Below are 22,864 nucleotides of genomic sequence, written 5' to 3'. Positions count from 1 at the left end.
GCGGAGCTGTACAGGAGGGTGTATTTCTCTGCTGTACTACATCCCCAAGCATTGATAGCTTGAGATACCTTATTGTCATCCTGGAGAGTTCTCCAGTTCTCCGTAGCAACGCTGTGCACGGAGGCTTCTCTCTGGACTCTGGAAAGGGCCGCTCTGTCTGACATGGCCACAGCTGCAATGGAGGGCACCTGAGAATCACAGTCCCGAGGCATATGCATTCATCATCATGACAGCTCTAGGCTGCAGCCATGTTCTACCTCCACTGATCACTGATCAGTGATGCTGTGTGGTCATTTAAAATGGGCGAGTTAAGCTGATAGGCTCTGCAGCATTAAAGTGGTCTGCAGTATGCAAAGAGACATTCATGTCTGGTGAATGTCCAAATAAAATAAAGAAAGAAATATGGTGGTCCGAATCTCCTTATGAAGGAGAGCAGCAATCATCACAGCCTTGTCTCATACGACTGCGTCATCTTTAATTCATATGAGGAACCGTCAAACCATAGGCTAGAAGCAAATAAATTATTTGTTTGATTCTTTATAGTTCAAATTAAAAAAAAGACCTTTTATGTTGTTTATAAATAAACAGGACCGCATTAAAAATACCTGGTGGCATCACTAGTTTTTTCTCCCCAAAGAAACACTCCATGAAGCCGTGCTTTTGCTTGCGTTCTGCTTATTTGATAATCTTGGCTTAGAAAAAGGAGAGGCCTTCCATTTCTAAATCTACAGCTGAATCACTTTAGTATCATTAACAATGAAGCAGCTATGATATCTCTATCGTAAAAGTATTATGAGAGATAAATTTGCTGATAGAGGCAATGTGATTTCTTTAGCGGCAATCACTATTTGCACTTCCCTCCTGCGTCTGCAAACACAAAAGAACAAACCACAGTAAAAAGCAGTGCAGGTATACCACAGAGGAATAGAAGCTTTGGGTCTAAACTGGGCAAACCAGGACCTTTCTGAGCGCACCGAACCGCCACGACCCGCAAAGAAATTCAGGTGACCGGCACAGATTAAAAAAAAAAAGCCAAAAATGTCACCAGGTGCGATCGCTAGGATTTCACCTGCAGCACGCCGTAAGGGTTATTCAAGCCTTTGGACTTGTGTTAAGTTTTAGCAGGCGAAAACCCCAGCGCACCGAGGAATAACCCTGCGTGAGGAGAGCTGCGGGCCTCCTTCTGCCCAAAGGGTGCTCGCTGCCTTTTCCCTCCCCATTTCACGCGAGCTCCGCCCGTCCCGCTCCCTCCCTTCCCTTCCCGTCACCGAACACCCACTTCGGCCCTTTTTTGACTTCAGCCCCCGCCAGCCGGGACGCACCGGCCGCGAAACGTACCTCACAAAAACTCTGAAAATAAAAAAAAAAGCCCAGAACCGGTGTGTTTGTGAGGAAACCTGCGTACCCGCTAACCCTACGTGCGCGTGGAACCCCTCCCGTTACTCTGACGTGAGACTATAACCGTATAACCCCCCTCACAGACACAGCCCGCGGCGGACGCCTCGGCGGGAAGAGGCGCGAACCCCTGAGGGGGAGAGGGTGGGGAAAGGCGTGCCTGCGCATGCGCACGACGGGACACGGCTTGGTTGGTTGTGTGGTTTTGGGTTTGTTTGTTTTTTTTTATGGAGGAAGCGGCCCTCGCGGTTTGAGTCGCTGGGGCCGCCGGGAGGAAGAAGGCGGTCCGGCCTTTCGGCGGGAGCTGGTCCCGGGAGAGCGCACGGCGGCCTGCAGCGGGCCTGCCGCCGCGGCCTCGGGAGCCGGGGGTGGCGCGGAGCGCGCCCTTCGCCGCCGGTCCCCGGTGGGGCGGGCGGCGGGGGCCTCTTCCGCCCGTTGCCAGGCGGCGGCCGCCCGCGGAGTCGGCCGCCCGCGGAGGAGTCGGCCCGCTTCTTCCTGAGGAGAACGCGGGGAGGGGTCGCGGCGGCGCCGAGTTGGGTCCCGGTGTCCCCTCTCCTGCCGGGATGCTGGTGGCGTGCGGCATGCAGCGGTGTCACCAGGAGGCGCTGAAGAAGAACCGGGTGGCGCTGGCGAAGCAGCTGGTTTTAAAGGAGTTGCTGGAGCACATGATAGAGAAGGACGTCGTCACCGCGGAGATGGTGGAGACCATACAGGTACGCGGTGCGGGTGTGCGGGTCGTACTCGACGGCACTTGCTTTCTGGCTGAGCTCAGTGTCGCTCCTGGTGGTGGCAGCGCGGTAAAACCCGTAGAATCATTTAGGTTGGAAAAGACCTTCAAGGTCATCGAGCCCAACCATCATCCGTGCCCACTAAACCACGTTATGGAGTACCTCGTCTATGCGCTTTTTGAATACCTGCAGGGATGGCGACTCGACCGCTTCCCTGGGCAGCCTGTTCCAATGTCCAACAACCCTCTCCGTAAAGAGATTTTTCCTAATATCCAACCTAAACCTCCCTTGCTGCAACTTGAGGCCATTTCCTCTCGTCCTATCTCCAGCCACCTGACAGAAGAGACCAGCACCCACCTCCCTACAACCCCCCTTCAGGTAGTTGTAGAGAGCGATAAGTTCTCCCCTCGGCCTCCTCTTCTCCGGACTAAACCGCCCTAGCTCCCTCAGCCACTCCTCATAAGACTGTGTGTTACCCGCATGTTTTAATGGGATTTCATTGGGAGAACAGGGTTTGCTTGCAACAGGCAGGAGGACTGCAAGCTGTTTTTGGCAATACAGGTTTTGTCTGAGATTTACTAAGTCCTTGGCTCACGTGCCGGTACATAGTCGTGGCAGGCTGCGCTTCGTGAGGCAGGTGGTGTCTTCCAGTCCTTTGTTGTCATTTTGTGCCTCTGTTTTTCCATTTGTAGAAGCAGGAATAATACCTATTTCCAAAAGAATACCGTGAAAGTAAGTTAATGAATATATTGTAAACCAGCTTGTCGTGGCACCTTTCACTGAAAGAATTTGTACTTCATATGTGTTTTTGTAAATTGCGTGAAGAACCTTACGTGATCCAAGACTTACTCTCGGATGACGAATGCTGTTTGCAGGTTCTTGTCACTTTTCCTGAGCAGTGGGTACTATGAAGAGAAGTCATTGGAAATAGCTTGGGATTGCTCCCAGAGATATGGTAATGCACCGAAGACTGTGCAGGATGGAGATACAGGTCTTCAAAGAGAAAGCAAACTGGGAAGGAAGTGACTGATGGTGCATGTCAAGTGCATCTCGGGACTCAAGTAAGCAATTGAGGGACTTCTTAGTCCCTTAGTAAGGTTGATGGTCCTGTCACAAGAACAGATGCTGAAAAAGAGAATTATGAGCTATTTACTGGGTACCAGTGCAGAAGGTATGAACCTAACACTGATAAGGTTTTTGAAAATGTTGTGGTTTAACCACAGCCAGGAACTAAGCACCACACAGCTGCTCACTCACTCCCTACCCACCCAGTGGGATGGGGGAGAGAATCGGGAAAAGAAGTAAAACTCGTGGGTTGAGATAAGAACAGTTTAATAGGACAGAAAGGAAGAAAATAATAATGATCATAATAATAAAATGGCAATAATAATGATAATAATAAAAGGATTGGAATATACAAAACAAGTGATGCACAATACAATTGCTCACCACTCGCTGACCGATGCCCAGTCAGTTTCTGAGCAGCGATCCCCCCCAAGCCAACTCCCCCCAGTTTATATACTGGGCATGATGTCACATGGTATGGAATACCCCTTTGGCCAGTTTGGGTCAGCTGCCCTGGCTGTGTCCCCTCCCGACTTCTTGTGCCCCTCCAGCCTTCTTGCTGGCTGGGCATGAGAAGCTGAAAAATCCTTGACTTAGTATAAACACTGCTTAGCAACAACTGAAAACATCAGTGGGTTATCAGCATTATTCTCGTACAAAATTCAAAACTTAACACTATACCAGCTACTAAAAAGAAAATTAACTCTATCCCAACTAAAACCAGGACAGAAGACAATGAAGAAGTAACTCCCTAATGAATTTTGACTCATTGTATGTCAGAGATAATGTGAAATTCCTCATGGGACCTGTCAAGGATACCTGTGCTAAGTTGTGGGAGATGCAGGCAGTCTTACCTGAAATAGCTCCAATCCCTAGTGAAAGAGACCAAAGATACAGAAAGACAGTGAAAGTCAGAGAATGAATCAAGAACTGATTGTACTGGTTTTGGCTGGGATAGAGTTAATTTCTTCGTAGTAGCTAGTATGGTGCTGTGTTTTGGATTTGTGCTGAAAACAGTGTTGATAGCGCAGGGATGTTTCAGTTACTGCTGAGCAGTGCTTACCCAGAGCCAAGGGCTTTTCTGCTTCTTGCCCCACCCCACCAGCGAGGAGGCTGGGGGGACACAAGAATTTGGGAGGGGACACAGCTGGGACAGCTGACCCCAGCTGACCAAAGGGATATTGCAGACCATAGGATGTCATGCTCAGCATATAAAGCTGGGGGAAGAAGAAGGAAGGGAGGGATGTTCAGAGTTAGAGTATTTTGTCTTCCCAAGTCACCGTTACGCATGATGGAGCCCTGCTTTCCTGGAGATGGCTGAACACCTGCCTGCCAATGGGAAGTGGTGAATTAATTCTTTGTTTTTCTTTGCTTACGTGTGCAGCTTTTGCTTTACCTATTAAACTGACTTTATCTCAACCCATGAGTTTTTTTGCTTTTACCCTTTCGATTCTCCCCACCATCCTGCTGGGGAGGGAGGGAGTGAGCGAGCAGCTGTGTGGGGCTTAGCAGCCCATGGGGGTTAAACAGCGACACTGCTGAAGTATGGGTGGTTAGTAGGGATGTTCAGTTGCTGGCCTGCAGTTAGTCATTGAAAGAGGAGGGGAAGAAAAGGAGAAGGAGAAAAAAGAAGTTCTCTCAAAGGTAGCATAATGCCAGAGAAAATAGTCTTTTTGGCAAAATGCTGCTGTAGTTAAGAAGTATTAAACTGAGACAGAGGGGAAGATGACTAAGGGAATCTTCCCCTCTGGGTGTAATTGGGTATAAAGAGATGCAACAATACTTAATAATGGATTATCAGTAAGGAGAAAGGTGTTATGGTGGATAAGTCGGGTAAATAGTAATAGCTTAGTGGAAAAATAGTGCCTAATACAACATACACATATAACTAAGAGCTTAAATGTATGTAAAGAGCAATAGCAGCCTGAGCAAGAGAACAAAGTGACTTGAACTACTGTTGCAGGGTATGAATCTGGAAATTGCACCAAAAATACAAATATGGCAGGGGTAGGAGGAAAGCATTCACAACTGGAACAGTAGTACTGCAAAGTATGCTTTGTACTAGAAGGATGGAAATGAAGGGAATGTTTGCAGGATAGTACTAATCATAACAGTGCTGTGGATAAACAAAAAGTAACATGCATAAAGAAAAAAATCACTTGAGTCAAAACCACTTTGTCTTAGCTTTCATTTTCCTATAGTAGGTCTGTGAATTTGTAATAGTCTTCCACTCTCTGCTCAAATGTGAACAAAGGTCTTAGGAGAGCTGTTAGGTAGCCTACCCTTGAAAATGTATTGTGACACTAATCATCAGGTATGTTAGTGGAAATAGGAGGAGGCAAATGCCACTGTGTCCTATGATAGAACATAGATTTTCCTGGATATTGTAACTGACTGGTTCTATATATCCCCCTGCTCCCCCAAAAAGTCAGGAAATCAAGATCTGGAGAAATAGTTATGTTTTAAATCATCTTGTCTTAAAAACACAACAATTATACTGGTCCTGTTGGTGTCATTTAAACTAAACAGAAGAATAAAAAAAATGGTTCTGGAAATAGGGCACTTCACTTAAATAAGCTTTTGTAATCTAAGGAAAGTGAAAGAAACCGAGGAGCTCAGGGTGATGAAGGAAGGATGAAATTTCTTCAAGGGTGAGATGCTAAACCAGTACTGAAACTTTACCACAAGTAAGAAAAAGGTGACAGTGGAGGACATTGCAGGAAGAGCCACTGAAGACAAAGGTGGTTGAGCTGGATGAAGAGCTCACAAGGAATATGAAGAGTGAGTAAAGAGTTTATAGGTGTACACTGGAGAAGAGTTAATAAATAGGAGCAGTTTCCTTTGCCCAAAGTGGGGAGAGAGAGTAGGAGTTGACAGGAATGAGTTTAAATTGGGTCATTCAGAAAGATACTAAGCAATTTGAGTTTTTTGCCATTATACAGTTCTAAGAAAGAATAAAGACAAAAAAAATTGTGTTTCCTGTGTAGCGAAGATGATGTAAATATAATTATATCTAGATGAAGGCCTAGAAGAGAGGGTTTTTAAACACAGAGCAAAAATTATAGTGGAAATAAAGTGGGACAGTGGAAACAGCTGTTTTTAAGATGAAGTCCAAAATCCATTTCATTAATGCCTTCTTGTCAGAGCATCAGATGTTCTTCCAGAGCTCTGGGATGGACCTTCAAAATTGCAGATCTGATAGCAAGAGCTTTCTTTTGCTTTTTAAACAAGTTGAATACTCTGTACTGTAATTGAAGACTATCAGATTGTATAGATAAAGAGATTTAAATGCTCTGTGTTGATCACTAGACAGTAATGAGGGGATCACTGGCTTTGAAAAGGTGACATAAATTTGATTAGGATGTTTGTCAAGTATATATGCTCTCTCCACAGATTCTGCATGTATATTCAGGCTCAATAAGAAGACTAATACTATGGGATTTTGACAGGAATTCAGTTTATCGTGCAACCAGTTCCTCTTATGCAGATTATCAAACTCATCTGTGAGGGTAAAAAAATAAATTAAGAATGTATTAGAAAATAAAGTGAAAGAAGTCTGCCTTACGAAAGTTTTACTTCTGAATGTTTGCTGAACATTATTTAGTATAACCTAAATGTGGTGTTGATGTGGAAGTTACATAAGGAGGTACAGCACTTTGGGTATTTAAGGAAGAAGTCTGCCAAAAGCTGACTGCTGTGCATACAAAGTGCAGAATATGAACATTATGGAAATTTCTTAACTTTTCAGTAAAACTTAAGATCCAATTCTTGAGGTCAGCTTGTGTTCTTAATTATGATTTATAGTTTAGAATCATAGACTAGGAAGACATAAAGCAAAGATGATTAATGATCCTAAGCTTGTCATAGACAGCTGCAGGTCTGCTAGAAAGGAGGCAACAATTAATAGGTACTTCAGAATATCAGCTGTCAATTACTTTATTAGGTAAAATAAAATTCAGTGGGCTTACAGCAAGATGCAAGTATATGGAGCTGGTTATCTTCTATGGACTAATGGAGGAGTGTCACCAGGAGAAAGGGGAAGGTATTTTAATACTTCTGGAGAGGCACAGGTGAGATATTACTGCATGCACTTCCAGTCAACAGTGCTCTGAAAGTTGAGGTTTCTGTGGGAGTAGGAAAGGCTACTTGCATTGTCAAGGGGAAGAGGCCACTTAAGAGGAGGCTGAAAGTGGCTTGTTTACTGTAGCAAATTGAGACTGATTTATAGAAAGAAGTTTGATAAATAAGGGAAAGGACAGGAGAACACTGAAGTCAAGGGACATTGTTGATACAAAAATAAATGCTGTTAATCAGTCATGAATGAACCTATTCTGAAATTTCAGAATAGGTTCATGAGCATTGGATCAACAAGATTTTGCAATATTCTTCCAGACAGTGTGATGGGACAAAAGCCAAACTACTTTTAACACCAAGCTTGATAAATATTATAAAAGAAGCCAGATGACATGAAATCTTCTGTAGCAGAGGATTTACACATGTGACTTGAGGCTTTTTTTCTGATTTTCCTGTGATTGCAAGCATAGTGTTAGGCCTTGATTCTGTGTAACTCGCCAACTATTTCTTATCATCCACCAAAAGAAGACATCTTAGATCTAAGTGGTAATTCAAAAAATATAGATGAATTCCATGGAATTGATAAAATTTATTTTTGATACCCAGTATTTTAGTACCTGATTTGTTGCTTGTTTTCGACTTCAGGGAAGGCTACTATTGTATAAATTATACAATTTGTTGGCAAATGCCCTGTTAATATTCTAACAATTAGAACTTCTTGAGAATGTTTCACAGATACATAAATTTCATTTTTGATTGTTACTTTTTCTCATATACTACTGTATATTGCTTCATTGGTTTAAATGTTACAGTCTACATATGTAGTATCTTTTCGGAATTGATTGTGTATAGTAAGTATTTTACTTAATGCTGTCTGAGGGATTTGTGTATCACTACACGAGACTACAAACTATTGGGCAGTAGTGGAAGCGTGTTCTGGAATTCATGTATTCAATGAGGGGATGCAGATACTATTCCAACAGTAACTGGAAGTAAAAGTTTAGAGAGAAGAAGGTGTATTACTGTGTGTGGTGATAGGTGAATTGTTGGCTTGCTGTGTTGTCATATACTCTCCCCCTTGAGCTAATAGGACAGAGGAATGGGAGCAAAATCAACTAGGAAAAGCTATAAAAATGGATCTAGCACAGCTAAGCACAATGATGAAACATTTACATGAAGTAAAAAAAATTTAGTTGTTCTGAAGATTCATTGGAAATTAATTGTGTTGGGGTGTTACTTTGAGTATGGATTTTGTTTTTTCTCTGGATCTAGGCCAAGTCTGGGAGCTTCAGCCAAAATGTGGAATTCCTTAATTTGCTGCCCAAGAGAGGCCCTAATGCCTTCTCAGCCTTCTGTGAAGCTTTACGAGAAACAAAACAACAGCATCTGGAGGCAATGATCTTGAAGACAACATCCAACCTGAGCCATGGGATTGCAAGGGTACAACAGTTTTAAAAAAATAAGATGGATGCACTGCATTTCACATTGGATTTGGGCACGAAGTGATCTTTTTTGAAATGGGAAAAAAGAAAAATTGTTTATAAAGGACAGGATGGGGGTTTGTTGCAAATTGAAACTTGTAGTAGCTTTAGTAAAAGCAGAGGGGAAGGAATTTGGGAAGAAGAGAATTTTCACACAGGGTCACAAGATGGTAGAGGTTGGAAGGGACGTCTGGAGGTCATCTGGTCCAAACCCTCTGCTCAAGCAGTATCAGCTTGAGCAGGTTGTCCAGGGCCATGTCCAGACAGCTTTTGAATATCTCCAAGGATGGAGACTCTGCAAACTCTCTGGGCAGCCTCTTCCAGTGCTCGGTCATCACCCTTACAGTGGAAGTGTGTTTCCTGATGTTCAGAGGAAACCTTGTGAGTCTGTTGAGGAGAGACTTTTCTTTCTTTATTTTGTTATTTGTATTTTTACTTTTTTACTATCTGCAGTTGTTAGCGTTGGACTAGAAGAAGAATTTAGCAAAGATTCAATATTCTTAGTGCATTGACAAGGACGGAAATTGGCAGTAAACGTAATTTATATGAAGGAAGGAAGGCCAGATATTTTTGAAGAGAGATGTTCCCTTATTAAAATGTAGGATTTATTAGACTACCCTTTCCACTTTTTTGTTTTCAGTTGTGCTTTACTATACAAACAATGACATCTTGAAAGCAAACAGAAAGATAGGAGTCACTGGACAAATCAATTTTTGGCAAAAATGAGGAGGATATGATGACTTCAGTGTAAGGTTTCCAAACTGGGGATTTGGGTAGAAGTAAAGATGAGCAAAGAAGGGAAGGAATTTTGCATTGACAGAAAATGCTGCTGCTATCTTGTCATGATGTTTCATTTGGATGTGAACCATAACGTTATTTTTTTAATTCACATACATGTGTATGTAAATGCATGTATCTTTGTACCATGACACCTACAGGCTTATACTGTAGAGAAAAAAAATAACTGGTTTATGCTACTCTTTTTCATGGATTTATTGGATGTCTTGTAGCTTGAACACTGTTATGGATCAAATCTTCCAGTCTCTGCCAGCGAGTCATCCAATTCAAAGAGACCGCGCTGGGTTGGTGAGTCGCACGTGACATCGTGAATACTTGATTGGCTATCTGGTTGGTTGCTTCTAATTTCTTAATACTCTCTCAATTCAATTCTAGCAATAAGCTTGCCACCACTTTGCTCATCCCAGGAATGCAAAACTTGGCAGTGAACTGACTATATTATGATCAGATGCAAGAGGCAGAATTAGGCTAGAAAATAAAAGTGAAATAGCATATTGGAAGAGAGAACCCAATCAGTATCTAGTCAGCTTCATTTATTCTTACAGGAAATTTTGTTGCTTAAACACTACATGTCAGTAAAATTTTAGATGTTTCAAAGATTTTCTTCTTTAAGATTTGTAATAGAGTTTAGTTGAACTAGAGCTGTGAAAAGATACTGATTTGGGGCAGTATTCCTTAACTTAGACTTCCTTCTTAGCAAGTAAGTTGAAGTACAAGGCCTTATAAACATTACTTGGGCCCAACACAGATTTCTATAGCTTCTGTTGAGTGCAGCAAATCAGCTTTTCTTTAGCAGGCATTTGTGACTTAAATCAGGGAACTAGTTGTTAGTGTGAATCTCCTTGCTAGTCTTTATGTTGCCTCTGGTAATGCCTGGAGTACTCCTGTTCCCTAACCACAGCTTTAACTGTGTGCTGGTTACTAGGCGCTCTCTCTCTCTCTGGTGTTAAAGAACAAGTGTCTAGATTTTGAAGGGCTTTTTAACTTAGGTGCAAAGGTTTTAGGGTTGGGTTGGTTTTGGTTTTTTAGAGCATATGTTCCTCCAACCAGGAGAGCCATCCCTCAAAAGGACAAAAAAGGATTTCAAAGGATATCATGAATATCATTAGCTCCCTTTCTTCAGGACAGGGGAGTGAGTGTTTGTCTGCAAATGGCAAATAGTTGATTATCATTCCTCTCATCTGCTGTTATTGAGGAAAGGGTTGTTCAGAGGCAGATAAACAAAAAAGGGCATTGCACTTTATGGAAGTTAGAAACGTCTAGTTTGATCACTTATGCATGTGTTCAGCAAAAAATAAATAATTGTATCCAGTGAGCCCAGGAGGCCTTTTATGAAAGGAAAAGCACTATTCTGTTTGAATATTTCTAGCAATGGTTTGTCTGCCTAACTGTGAAAGGAATAACATACTGTACAAAATGACAGAAAGCACATGGCTCTAATTTTAGATGAGAATTCTGTTTTCATACTCTCTAGAACCAAATTTACTAGGCCTTAGATAAGGCTAACGCACATACAAGACAAAAAAAAAAGTTGCCAATTAAAATTATAAAAAAAATAAGCATACCATTCCAGTACTTTCATTTTTTTCTGCTATGTTTCATTGTGTGTCTGTAGTCCCCGATCAAGCAAAATTTTTAGAGGTATGAATGGTATAATACAGGAATATGCCTAAGACCACATAGTTCAGAATTTGCAAGTTACTACCTTAATGCAGAGGCTTTGTAGTTGGAATTTCTTCTTATTATTGATATGTTTGTTTTGCACAGAACCAATGGAACATTCCCTGGATAATGGAGATGGTCCCCCGATTCCTCCAGTGAAGTACTGCACTCCTGAATTTTATCATGATCATCGGCACTTGGTAAGTAGTTGACAGAGAAAATCTCCTTAAGATGTGAAAGATGTGAGGAGTTTGGATATATCAGCTGAACACATGCTACTTAAAACTGCTTCGAAACACATGCTTTATTGGGATACAAATCAGTGTTGTGCTATTTGTGTAACTGAAAGGTGTTACCAGTCATGTTTGATTTGACATAGTTTCGTTTACAAGCATCCAGAAATTCTGAGAAGTTCTGTAACTCTGTACAAATCCCTGCCTCTTGAAGAGCTTCGTGAAATGCCTTCTGTTCTGTTGCTCTGTGTAAGCTGTCAGTATTACTGCCTCATATTTATTTGTCTGCGTCCTCATCTCCTGTGTGATGACACACCCTGCAAATGACTGTAAGGTACTAGAACTGTGTTTCGACTAGTAGTCACAGTCTTGGCTGTTTTAATTGCCAGCTGTACCTGGAAGAGTCTCTTCAGGCTCAAGAACCAGATTAGGATTCTGTGCTGGGTAGTACTGGGTAGAACAACCTGAATTTCTAATCTGCAGCATTTGAAGTTATGTAGGTAGTCTAATTACTTTTTGTTTACGCTTGTAAAGCATAGATTGTGGTGGGGTGGGCTTAAGGAAAAAAATAATTTCATATAATGAGGCAGACACTTTATGAGGGTTACACAATGTGCTAACACTTAACACTTCTGTCACAGGCTCTGTGTTCAGCAAAACTGATTTTTTTTTTTTTTAATTGTCTATTGGGGAGACCTAATTAGGCAGCATCAGTGTGAGCTTGACTTGGCTCTTTTTACATCTGTGGCTGGATACACCTGATTTGATATGCCTCTTATTAAATTTCACTTCCAATTTACAGGAGTTTACTATTCATTTGTTGTTGTTACAGCGGGAGGGGCAGAGAGGGAACTTAATTTGAAGACACCCCTTTTAAATTAGTTCTTTCTGTTAGCCTTTTTTGCCAGCCACATAACTTTCAGGATTAGTGACTGACAGTCCTTTGCTGTTACAATTCCACTTACATGCTATTTTACATCTCTGTTTGCTTCCAACAGCAATTAAGAAATGTTAGCCAAATTTTACATAGTGCTGTCCTAAGGCCATTGATGGGGATGATGGAAATATACGGGGCCATGCTGGGGTGAGGGTGGGGAAGGGGAGAAAAGTTAGCAAGACCTAATACACAGTTTGAAATGTATAAGCTGTGTTTCTTTTAAAATGAGAAATAAAGCAAGCTAGTATAACATCTTAATAGTAGTGTTGTAGGATCATCAGTTGTGGAGGCTTGCAAATACAGTTGTCCTTGGACCCTTTGCAATACAAACATTTGTTTTATTTATTTAAAAAAAAAAAAAAATCACAACTTTGACCTCTGCTGGTTTTGTGCCTTCTCAATCAAGAAATCCTGCATATCATATCAAGTTAGTAGGTAGGGGTTGCTGTTCTACTTTAACACTATTATTTCTTTGTGTAGTCTAAATTTACCAATTTTAAATCTTTTTCTCAGGCATATAAACTGATATCAGAGCCCCGAGGCTTAGCACTTATTCTCAGCAACATCCATTTCAGCAGTGAGAAGGACTTGGAGTATCGTGCAGGGGGAGATGTGGACTGTACTTCCCTGGAGATGCTTTTTAAGCATCTTGGGTACCAAGTGACTGTCTTTCATGATCAAACTGCACAGGTAAGGGGGATGGATCCCAGTACTTCACAATCAGTATGGATGAGAGTTTGTAACTGTTACATAAACATCTTAAGAGGTTCCCTTTGGTATAACTAAGCTTGAATAGGAAGATGTGAGTGGTCACTTATGCATAGAAAATAAGCCTAAATGGTATGATGTCTGCTCACATGCTGACAAATATGAAGAAGCTTGGAAGGCAGAGGACTAAAGGATGGAAAGTAGGGTCATGAAGGACCACAAGAGATACTACTTTAGTCTGACCGTAGTGCAAGGTGCAAGAATTTCTAGGCCACATCTGGCATGTGTGTTAAAACCACAAATAAGTCTCCAGTTTACTCTAGATAGACTTTTCCAGTGTTTTGCTATCCTAAAAGTTAAACTTTGCAAATATTTGACCTAGTCTTTGCAAGTGTAAGTGATGTTTTCATGTCCTTTCACTGATTGAGTCAATTGCCATCCTATTTATCAGTCTTCTAGTATCTATGCAGTTAAATACCACTCTTTCAGTCTTTGCTTTGCTAGAGAAGTGGCTGTGGTTCACTTAGGAAAATTGGTAATGTTCCTTGACTGACTGAATCAAGTCACTCTCTTTCCCTAGGAATGCAATTGCTGCCTTCTCCAGCCTCATTTGTTCTTAGTCCTTTTAAATCCCTATGAAACCAAGTGGTACAGAACCTGTTAAAGAGCATTTTATTCAAGAAGGCAGCTTTTGCAATATTATAATAAGACTTTTGCACCTGCCATGTTGTCAGAGTTCCTAAAGTTTTCCACTTTAAATTGTTATTGTGTTTTGATCACTAGTGTTTGAATGCCTGAAATACCAGAGTATGTATCTGTTAAGTTGCTTCAAAATCCCAGCCAGACTCAAGTGTCAGTGTAAAACCTCTACAAAATATCAGTTGATTTCTCCTGTATTGAATCCATATGTACCAATTCAGATACTTGCTGCATCCCCTTTTGGCCCAAGTGTTTCCTACTTCACAGTGTTATGCTTAGGACTGAATGTTACATAAAAGAACAAGAACGTTTTGCTGTGTTTTTATGGAACACATGTCTTTAATCCTGTAAATTTGATGTATGTAGGGTTTATTTCATAACAGGAGGACCGTTTGTATTTTGCCCTGTATATTGACTCACTTTCCCTGTGCAAGTCTGGAAAGCATTAAACATTGGGTTTTTTCTCTCTTCCAGGAGATGCAGAATTCATTGGAGAGATTCTCCAAGCTGCCAGATCATCGGGATGTGGATTCCTGCATTGTAGCTTTACTTTCCCATGGTGTGGAGGGTGGGGTTTATGGCAGTGATGGCAAACTACTGCAGGTATATTGCTGTGTCCTGATACATTGTTTTAGGTTAAGTCTTGGAAAGTAACAATGGAAAGAGGAAAAAAAAGTTTAAAAAAAAAAAGTGAAATGATGGGAGTCTGAGGATTCACGTTTTTTGAAAAGGAGAAGATAAGGGCTTGCAGGGAGAAAAAGGCAGGGGGCTGCCTGTGAGAGGTCTGTAAGGTAAAGAATGGCATAGAAATAGGGCAAGTAGGAGAAGTTATTTCATTCTCCTTCATGTACAATTACTAGGTAAAGTGCATGAACTCGAACTAGTAGGAGCTGGGGAGACGGTGGGAAAGGGATGTGTTTGTCACACAGTGAGTTTGGAGATAAAGGAGAAGATATCAAGACTGGAGAGTAATAACCAAAATACAGGGAAGCAAGGTGAGACTGGGTTTGGCTCACAGAAGGCTGCAGTGAAGAATATTTATTGTCTTTCTTCTCTCAGTTGCAGGAGGCTTTCCGTCTCTTTGATAATGCAAACTGTCCAAATCTCCAGAATAAGCCCAAAATGTTCTTTATTCAGGCCTGCCGAGGAGGTGAGTACCCGAATACTAAAAGCCATGTATTTGGCATGCCATTAAGGCTCATTTTACACGCATACACACCCTCACATTCAACTTGCTGTCAACTCTCCTCTTTGCTTCTCTCAGGTGTAAGTGGGACCCATATTCACCTCCCTCTGCCCTGCTGCTGCCACTGCATCTGTTGCTCTGTAAGTGTCTTTTGCTCTGCATGAGGCGTGTGCATTGACTTGCAGACCCCAGAGCACCTTAGTGATACGAAGCTCTATCATATCCCACTCATATATTGAGGCTTTCTCTTGCTATGCCTGCAGTAGGGGGAGTGGGGCATACGGTGCATCAAATTGCAGCACAGCATGGAGCGGTACACTAGCACTGGAGTCTTGCCTGAGGTCCTGTCTTTCTCTTGATCCTGGATGTGTTGTCTCTCTTGTGTTGTCATCTCTTGAGCTATCAAAGTTGGCTCTGAGTCTTTTTTTTTTTTTTCTTTTTTTTTCCTTTACACTATCCTGTTTTCAACCTTCAAATGACCTTTCCTTACATCCTTTTCCACATACTATTATAGAATTCTGACATACTGTTGTACAGAATTCTTTTCTTGATTGTCATAGACTTGTTCTTTTTCCACTCTTTCTGTTCCTTTTTTTTTTTTTAAATTCTGCTTTTCGTTTTCTCTCCTTTTGTAGCTAAACACATGTCTGTAACTAACTACCTTTCAGATCTGCTAATGACCAAATTTTTCCTTAAAGTGTTTGGACTTTTTGGGATTGCTGTGAAACTGTAGATACTTCAAAGAGAAGTTCTGTCTTAGAAAGCTTTGTTTTTTTCCCATGCAATAGAGAAGTTTTTTGAGCGTGTGTGCCTTTTCCCGTTCTTTTCCCTTGTTCCTTACAATTTCTTTTTCATTTTTAGCAGAGCTTTGTAGTTTGTCCTCTAGCCAAGAAGATGTTTCATTCACCTGTTTTTTTAACCTCTCTTTTAAACCTTGATTAATAGTTGGAGGGGAAAGCTAGTTACAAAGTAATTGAGCTGTGAACCAAAATGTGTACCTTTTCATGTTAGCATTCAAAGGTTAGACTAGCCAATACAAATTTTTTTAAAAAGCAGCATTTAAAAGACTGTGTAAATAGTGTGGACAACTTGAGATTAATAGTCAATCTCTCTATGCCATGCAAGTTTGCTGGAGCCAGTTGAAACAAAATGAGAAATGCATAGGTTATTTTTTCCCTAAGTTTATGTAATCGGCCTTATCTATCTTCTATTAATGACACATTAAAAAAATGTAGATAAAGAAGAGTTGGTACAGTTTACTTCCAAAGGGCCTTTGGCAGGAGTCTACTAAGGAATTGAAGTAGTCCACCTACAGTCATGGATCAAAAACCAGTGGCAACAGAAAGCAATGGGAAAAGACAAATAGTCAGATTTCACTATGACATAAAATGAGACTTTGAAGCTGCTTAACATCTGTAGTTAATATAGTAGTTGATCCAGAAAAGTGAAGAACTGTGGTAAATAATGGCAAATAGGTAGTTAGCAGTTATTTAAATCAATTGGGAAAACAGCTATCTGGTAGCTTCAGTAAAATTTAAACAGATTGGATCAATCTGGGTGGCAGTTATTGGTGATATAAATTAGAGGTTAAGTATGCAGAGGAATATCCTGATAGAGTTAGTGCTTTACACTTTTTAGTTATATTGGTAAGTTGACTGAAATGGTGTTTGAAGACAAATGCATGAGGAAGGCACATAATTCTGAAGCTTTAATCAAAAAGGTTTTGACTTTATATGTTATGGATGATGCCAGTGTGAATAATACAGCTTGACTGGAAAATTACCTGAGTCTTGTCTGAAATAACATACGCTGTGAATGGTACACTAAATTTTTAGGAAGATAGAGAACTAAAAGGATTTGGAGAAGTGTGATAACAGACATGAAAAAAGTGTGGTTAAAAATGGAAAAAATTGCATTGCTACCTTAAAGAGATGATGAAGGAACTTGATGGAAGTAATGATGAAATTTTAAGCTATGGAGCCTTAATTACAGGCTATATCTAGCCTGTCAGATAATCACACCCCTCCCACTGCTGCTTGCATTTTGGAGGAAAAAACCAATGTTGCTGACTTATGAACTGACCATTTCCTGTGCATAATTATGATATGCCACCAGTGCCACTGCCTGTAAAAATGTTAGAAATCCAAATACATTTCTTAGGCACAACCTGGCAACAAAAACCTGGAGCCATCATAACAAGAAGGCCCCTGAAGTGGACGCTTATGCCCTCTAAGACTAGAATCTGACCCATGCTGTTAGGAAGTAAGTAGGATAGTAGATTCTCATCTTACAACAAAAGAACAAAAGGGCAAAATTATATAGAAAACCTGTAAAACGTAGTTTTATTTTTTTATACAGCATAGCTGGACTATTAAAGTTATTACCACTAAGGAGTTAATCTAGATTACAATGGAAGCTCTGCATCATGTGAACAACCAGTTGAGAATATCTACACTTATCATAATACATACTAATGAATCCTGGAAAGGACATTAAATGTTCTCCAGGTTTTAAACTAGACTCTCTGTACTGGACTTCTGTCTCTTGTGTTTGGGGTCAAATTATTTTGTATTTTACTATTGCACAATTTATGCTTTTGATTGAAACAAGTGATATTATAGTCAGGATTTAGAACTAGGTCATATATTTTGTCCATGTTTTCTTGATGTCTTGGAGGTAGAGCTTAGCAAATAAAATTATGGCTCTCATTTGAGTTCTGCAATAAGTAGGTAGTTAGTATTCCAAACTGGACTAGACATTTTTGGACATTTCTAAGGTAGGTAAAAGTGGAAAATAGAAACTTTTAGGGTTAGGCATCAAATCCTTCCATGCATGATGAAGAACTATCAGAAACTTCTTTGCTTTCTGGTTATCCCATGATCTGGGAAGGAGATGGGGAGAAAATGGGATATAGGAAAGGAGAGGGGAGAAAATCAGTCGGCAGGCGGACTAACAATCAGTTAGGCTGAGCAAGTTCAGTGCTTGTTGGTATCTGCATTAGTTCGTGCAGAAGAACTTTCAGATGAGTTTTAGAAACAGCTGAAAAAGCTTAAAGTTCATGCAAAAGCCTTCTGCTTGACAGCAGTTCATTGCTGACCAGAGCCCAAAACTAAGAAGTACAGGAAAACTACATCCAGTATTTCAGGATAATTTCTTCTCTTTTTTTCTTTCCCCCTCCTTCTCCCCCTCCTTGTTTATTGCCCCCTCCCAGATGAGACAGACCGGGGAGTGGATCAAAGAGATGGGAAAGAATGGTCAGATTCCCCAGGCTGTGAGGAAAGTGATGCAAACAAGGAAGAAAATCTTAAGCTACGTCTGCCTACATGCTCTGATATGATCTGTGGATATGCTTGTCTGAAAGGTACTGGGGAAAGGCCCTAATTGTTAGGGCATAAGGAGGTTTTATGTGTCTGTGTTCCCCAGCAACTTCATCGTAATACACACTTTCTTCTCAGGCACTGCAGCCATGCGAAACACCAAGCGTGGATCCTGGTATATTGAGGCTCTCACCTCTGTGTTTGCAGAGGACTCCCGAGACACTCATGTGGCTGACATGTTGGTGAAGGTGAGCTGGAGTGTCTTTCCCACACTTACCTAGTTTCTGTAGAGCCTTCCAGTGCTTCAAATTGCTAGGATTAATCTACTATTAAAGCAATTGTTCTTGCCTTGTTTATAGCAAAATTATTATTTCTTTTCCCATTTTTATATATATATACAGTTCCACAGCAGTTTAACCAAAGTAAAAATGCTGTTTCTTTGACTCCTTCCATTTCACTTGTGCAGTCGCATGGTGAACTTAAGAGAAGAATTAATCTGGCTTGCCAAGAATTACTTTTTTTACTTTTTTAAACAGAATAATCTATGAGTACAGAAAGCAATGACATTTTTCTTCTGTCTTCTTAATTCTTCCAGTCACTTTATTTTTTTTTTTTTTTTTAATCTCACATCTAGGTGAATAGGCAAATCAAGCAACGAGAAGGTTATGCCCCAGGCACAGAATTTCACCGCTGCAAGGAAATGTCAGAATATTGTAGCACGCTCTGTCGGGACCTTTACCTGTTTCCTGGCTATCCGCCAGGAAAATAACCCTGCCAACTCTGTTGGAAGAGAGATACTGCCAAAGCTGAACTTTGAGTATGGGTGTCTATGTTTTCATTCTTATGGGCTGTGACATCAGATGCAGAAGCAAGGAATGCTTGTTTATATCTGGCCAGTCCAATTCTTGATGTCCTTTTTCTAAAATAATCTGGCAACTCTTTTTCTAATCTGATTCAGTTCAGGGTTTAAAATTCTAATATCCTGACTTATTCCATGTGTATAGAAATTGATGGAAAAAAGATCAGTACTGGAACTGGGAAGAAGTGGGAACATCCTTTGGAAGGAGCAAAGTGAATGTGAAAAGGGAAACAGATTATTCATATATTTTTTTTTTTTAAAGTTAAGCCTTTCTGAAGGGAAGATTACTCATACAATGCTACTTATCTTATGCTTGTATTTTAAAATTTTTAATTACTTTCCGCCTGGTTCTTCGTGCAGGAGTCAGCTCCAGTGCACATTAGAAAAGGGCTTCCTTGTGAAGGAGAATCCTTCCCCTCTCTAAAAAGGAAGGTTATAGTTTTCAGTACTTGGCACTTTCTTACCCATCTTGATCACTTAAAAGTCTGTTTTTGCACATTCCTTCTGTAGCCAAGTTATCAAGAGAACTACAAGACATCCCAGGTTATCAACAAAACAAATAGAGATCCAGGATTTCTCATACAGACAAATAAGCCTCCATAAACTGCCCCAGAAATAATTTTGAATCTAGAAATTCTAGATTAGCTCCCCTTAGTCCCAAGAGTGAACAACTGCATAGAATATTACTTTTGAGGAATTTGTTTGCCATAGTACCTGTGTGTCACAACAAGCATAGCATTCAATCCACCAACTTCTCAGGAGTCTATAAATTGTACTGTACAACTGAATCCCTGAAACCCTACAGCCTTGTACAGAAGGATCTTTTGTCTTTTGTTTAATTAACAAAAATATTCAAGGCAGCTCTTTACAGTCTAAGCGTGTTGCTTGGATTATTTATCACTGCAGTGTTTCCCTTTTAAATGAGGGAAGAGTTTCACATTATTATCCTGTTATGTGAGTTTTCTTTCTTCAGCCATGATCATTTAAAGCTATTTGTTTAGCTAATATTGTTTGCAAAGTGTCATTTCAACTGGTCAATAAGAAATGTTGTGGCATAATCCATCACTTCTTTTGGAAATTTCCTACACAGTGTCTTCATGCTGTAATTTGTCTCTTGCTTGTGTCCTGTTGCAGTTACTTTGATGTGACATGGGAGATAGGCATTGTTCTCTTTTTGTGGTAAAGCCTAAATCCTGATATACTGGGTTACATATGGACTACAGTCTGTTCACTTGTAGTGAAGAAGTTTTGATCTTCTCCATTTTGTAGCAGGAAGTTGGCATAGTTCCTGGCTTACTCTTTTTATGTAAGTGTGGCTTTTAAAATATTTTTTCAGGATAGAATTATGAATAGGAAGCACAAAGAGATATGGAGGGAGGCTGGAAAATTAGGCATGGGCTTTTTTTATTGTTCTGCCTAGGGAAATGAAGGCTGTGTTTCCTCCAGCTGACAAAGGTGCAGCATTAGTACGTGTCTTGCACTTACCTTACACCCAACATGATAAACAGAACACGGATCATACTTGCCAATTGGTGCCTTACTCTGAAGTTTAAGATACCAGTTTAGGGGCTGTTGTACCTCCCTGGAGTATAAACACTTTCTTCCTGAGTGGTCCCTCTTTGAAATGGTGCAATATTTTACAGATATGTATATTGATGAAGCAATCCACTCTGATGGATTAGATGTGTGTAGGATTACATCAAGTTGCATTATCACTGCCACTTTTGTATATTCTTTTTGTATACTTGTATTTTACTGCCTTGAGGAATCAAAATAAAGAATTCTTGTTTGATTAATCTGTGCAGTATCTTCCATTTGGAGAGTTATACCAATGGAGCTTCTATATAAAGAGAATTTAGTGTAATTTCTTGAGGTAGTACCTCCCAGAGGCACTTCTGAACTCTCAGGCAGAAGCCTGCTACTTGCTAGCTGCAAGCAGTATGGGCTGCTTGTAAATTTTGGTAACAACTGGGCTAAACCAAAGTTAATGCGTTAATAAAGAGATATGAGGCAGAACCACCAAGCAGGAGGGTGGTGTTGTGTTTCAGCATATAAAGTATTTAGATTGGGAAAATTGTGGGCTTGGTGTTCTTGAAGGAAGAGTTGGTGCCAAAATGAAGGGTTCCTGAAAAAAAGGAGTCTTGCAAGGAGGAAAGGCCCAGAAGGAAGGTGAATATACCAGCTGGAGGAAAGACCCTGGAAGTGGGGGAAGATCCAGGGGATCAGAGAGGTGCATGGAAACGAATGCCAGGGGGTGCCCGGAGGCCGTGACCTGTAATGCCCAAGTCTGGTAACTGGGAGCAGCTGTACAGCACAGAACCAACACAACTTTCTGTTCCACCTTCACAGATGAGCAATGATCTCGCTGCTAGGAAGGGAAGCTGAGACCCAGGTAATGCACCTGGGAGAAAGCCAGTGAGTGAAAGCCAGTGTGAAATAAGAAGGTAAAAGCTCTGTTCTCAGTAATTCTAAAATAATCCCCAGTATCCATATCCACTGGAGGTTGCCATTTACTCCGTCTCATCTGTGACACCTAGAAGGGCGTTTCCTGTCTTCTAAGTTCTCTTTTTATTGCAAAAGTACATTGTTTTTTCAATAATACCAAATTCTGGTACAGGAAATCTAGTAGTAGTATTAGCAGTGGAGTTACCACCAGCTACCTGTACAAAAAGTGTTTCTAGTAGTCCAGAAGGTGAAGTAAACAAAATGTTTGTATTTTCAGAGAAATAAGTTTTGAGCTACTAGCATAGTTTAAGGAATGACTTTCATAGCTGGGATAGCAGCAAAGTGTTATAACCGGTTCACATTTTGGCTTGAAACCAAAAGAATAATAAGGTCAAAAGTTTTGTCGGATGGGGAGTGAAAACAGCGAACAGGATCTAGACAAGTATTTTACAAATCTTGAGTTGCAGGAAAATCATTGTATTGATTAATAGAACAAAATTCAGTAAATGAATACAATTGTAGTAATTCCAAACTTTGTTTCCCTGTTTGCCATTATGAAAAGTAATAGATAGTCAAAGGATTTGGCTTTGTAAAAATAGTCATTGACCCCCTTAAAAATTAGGATGTACAGAACAGTACTGAAAGAGGGCGTGCTTTCCAAAACGTGAAAAGATTTGGCTAAGCATCTGTAAAACATCTTATAAAATTCATGCCAGGCTGAGACTCCTAACATACACTATACTTGTGTTGTGCAATATGTTCTTACCCTTTTCTTCAGGGTATAAGAATTCATCACTACATCAAAACACTAAATTATTAAGTTAGGAGAAGGAAATGCAAGAAAAGCAGATATTGTTATGTAATAGATCATCTTCATTACACAGTGATGATGTCATCAGCATATGCATACAGAATACAGTTTCTTTAAAAGGAAGGGAATGAAACAATCTCTGGAGAAGTTATAATCGACCATTGTCACAGGATGAGCAGCCTTGGTGAGGCTATTTCACTAAGAATGAATACTAAGTCCTATTTAGTGCAATTTGGCCTAGTGTTGCTGCTTTTGCCAATTCTACTTGTAGAATTCTGTCTTGCGAAGGTCTGGTATTCTTTTGTTTCCATTCATCTGCATTTGGTACCTTGTTTATGGTCACTGTTCTGTATAACTTAGTGTCCAGGCTGTATTTCTGCATAAACTGTTATGCCTGTGTGCACAAATTCTTAAGATGACATCTTCTGTAATTCGCTACATCTTTCAAAGAGCTCAGAGTTGTATT

The 22,864-nt window shown here is 40.5% G+C and overlaps 1 protein-coding gene across 4 annotated transcripts; it reads left to right on the top strand.

Annotated features, from left to right (window-relative positions):
* Nucleotides 1-1,612: 1,612 nt before the first annotated feature.
* Nucleotides 1,613-20,938, top strand: CASP2 (caspase 2). 4 transcript variants are annotated; one of them, XR_011325191.1, is made up of 11 exons: nt 1,613-2,108; nt 8,535-8,702; nt 9,754-9,829; nt 11,309-11,403; nt 12,887-13,063; nt 14,255-14,383; nt 14,840-14,930; nt 15,045-15,106; nt 18,178-18,327; nt 18,422-18,531; nt 18,918-19,017. XR_011325191.1 is itself a non-coding variant. In XM_069786054.1 (11 exons), exons 2-11 carry the CDS (start codon nt 7,163-7,165, stop codon nt 19,050-19,052), a joined length of 1,227 nt encoding a protein of 408 aa, XP_069642155.1. In that variant the 5' UTR covers nt 2,015-2,108; nt 7,132-7,162; the 3' UTR covers nt 19,053-20,938. The 4 variants fall into 4 exon arrangements, 3 of the variants coding, with proteins under 3 accessions (XP_069642153.1, XP_069642155.1, XP_069642154.1); XM_069786054.1 differs by lacking the exon at nt 15,045-15,106 and adding an exon at nt 7,132-7,258 and having other exon boundaries at nt 2,015-2,108; nt 18,918-20,938; XM_069786053.1 differs by lacking the exons at nt 1,613-2,108; nt 15,045-15,106 and adding exons at nt 6,682-6,697; nt 7,132-7,258 and having other exon boundaries at nt 18,918-20,938.
* Nucleotides 20,939-22,864: the final 1,926 nt, after the last annotated feature.

This window comes from Haliaeetus albicilla, chromosome 6 (genome assembly GCF_947461875.1).
Source record: "Haliaeetus albicilla chromosome 6, bHalAlb1.1, whole genome shotgun sequence".
NCBI lineage: Eukaryota > Metazoa > Chordata > Aves > Accipitriformes > Accipitridae > Haliaeetus > Haliaeetus albicilla.
The sequence above is the reverse complement of the archived record's forward strand: the minus strand, read 5'-3'. Positions and strand labels throughout refer to the sequence as shown.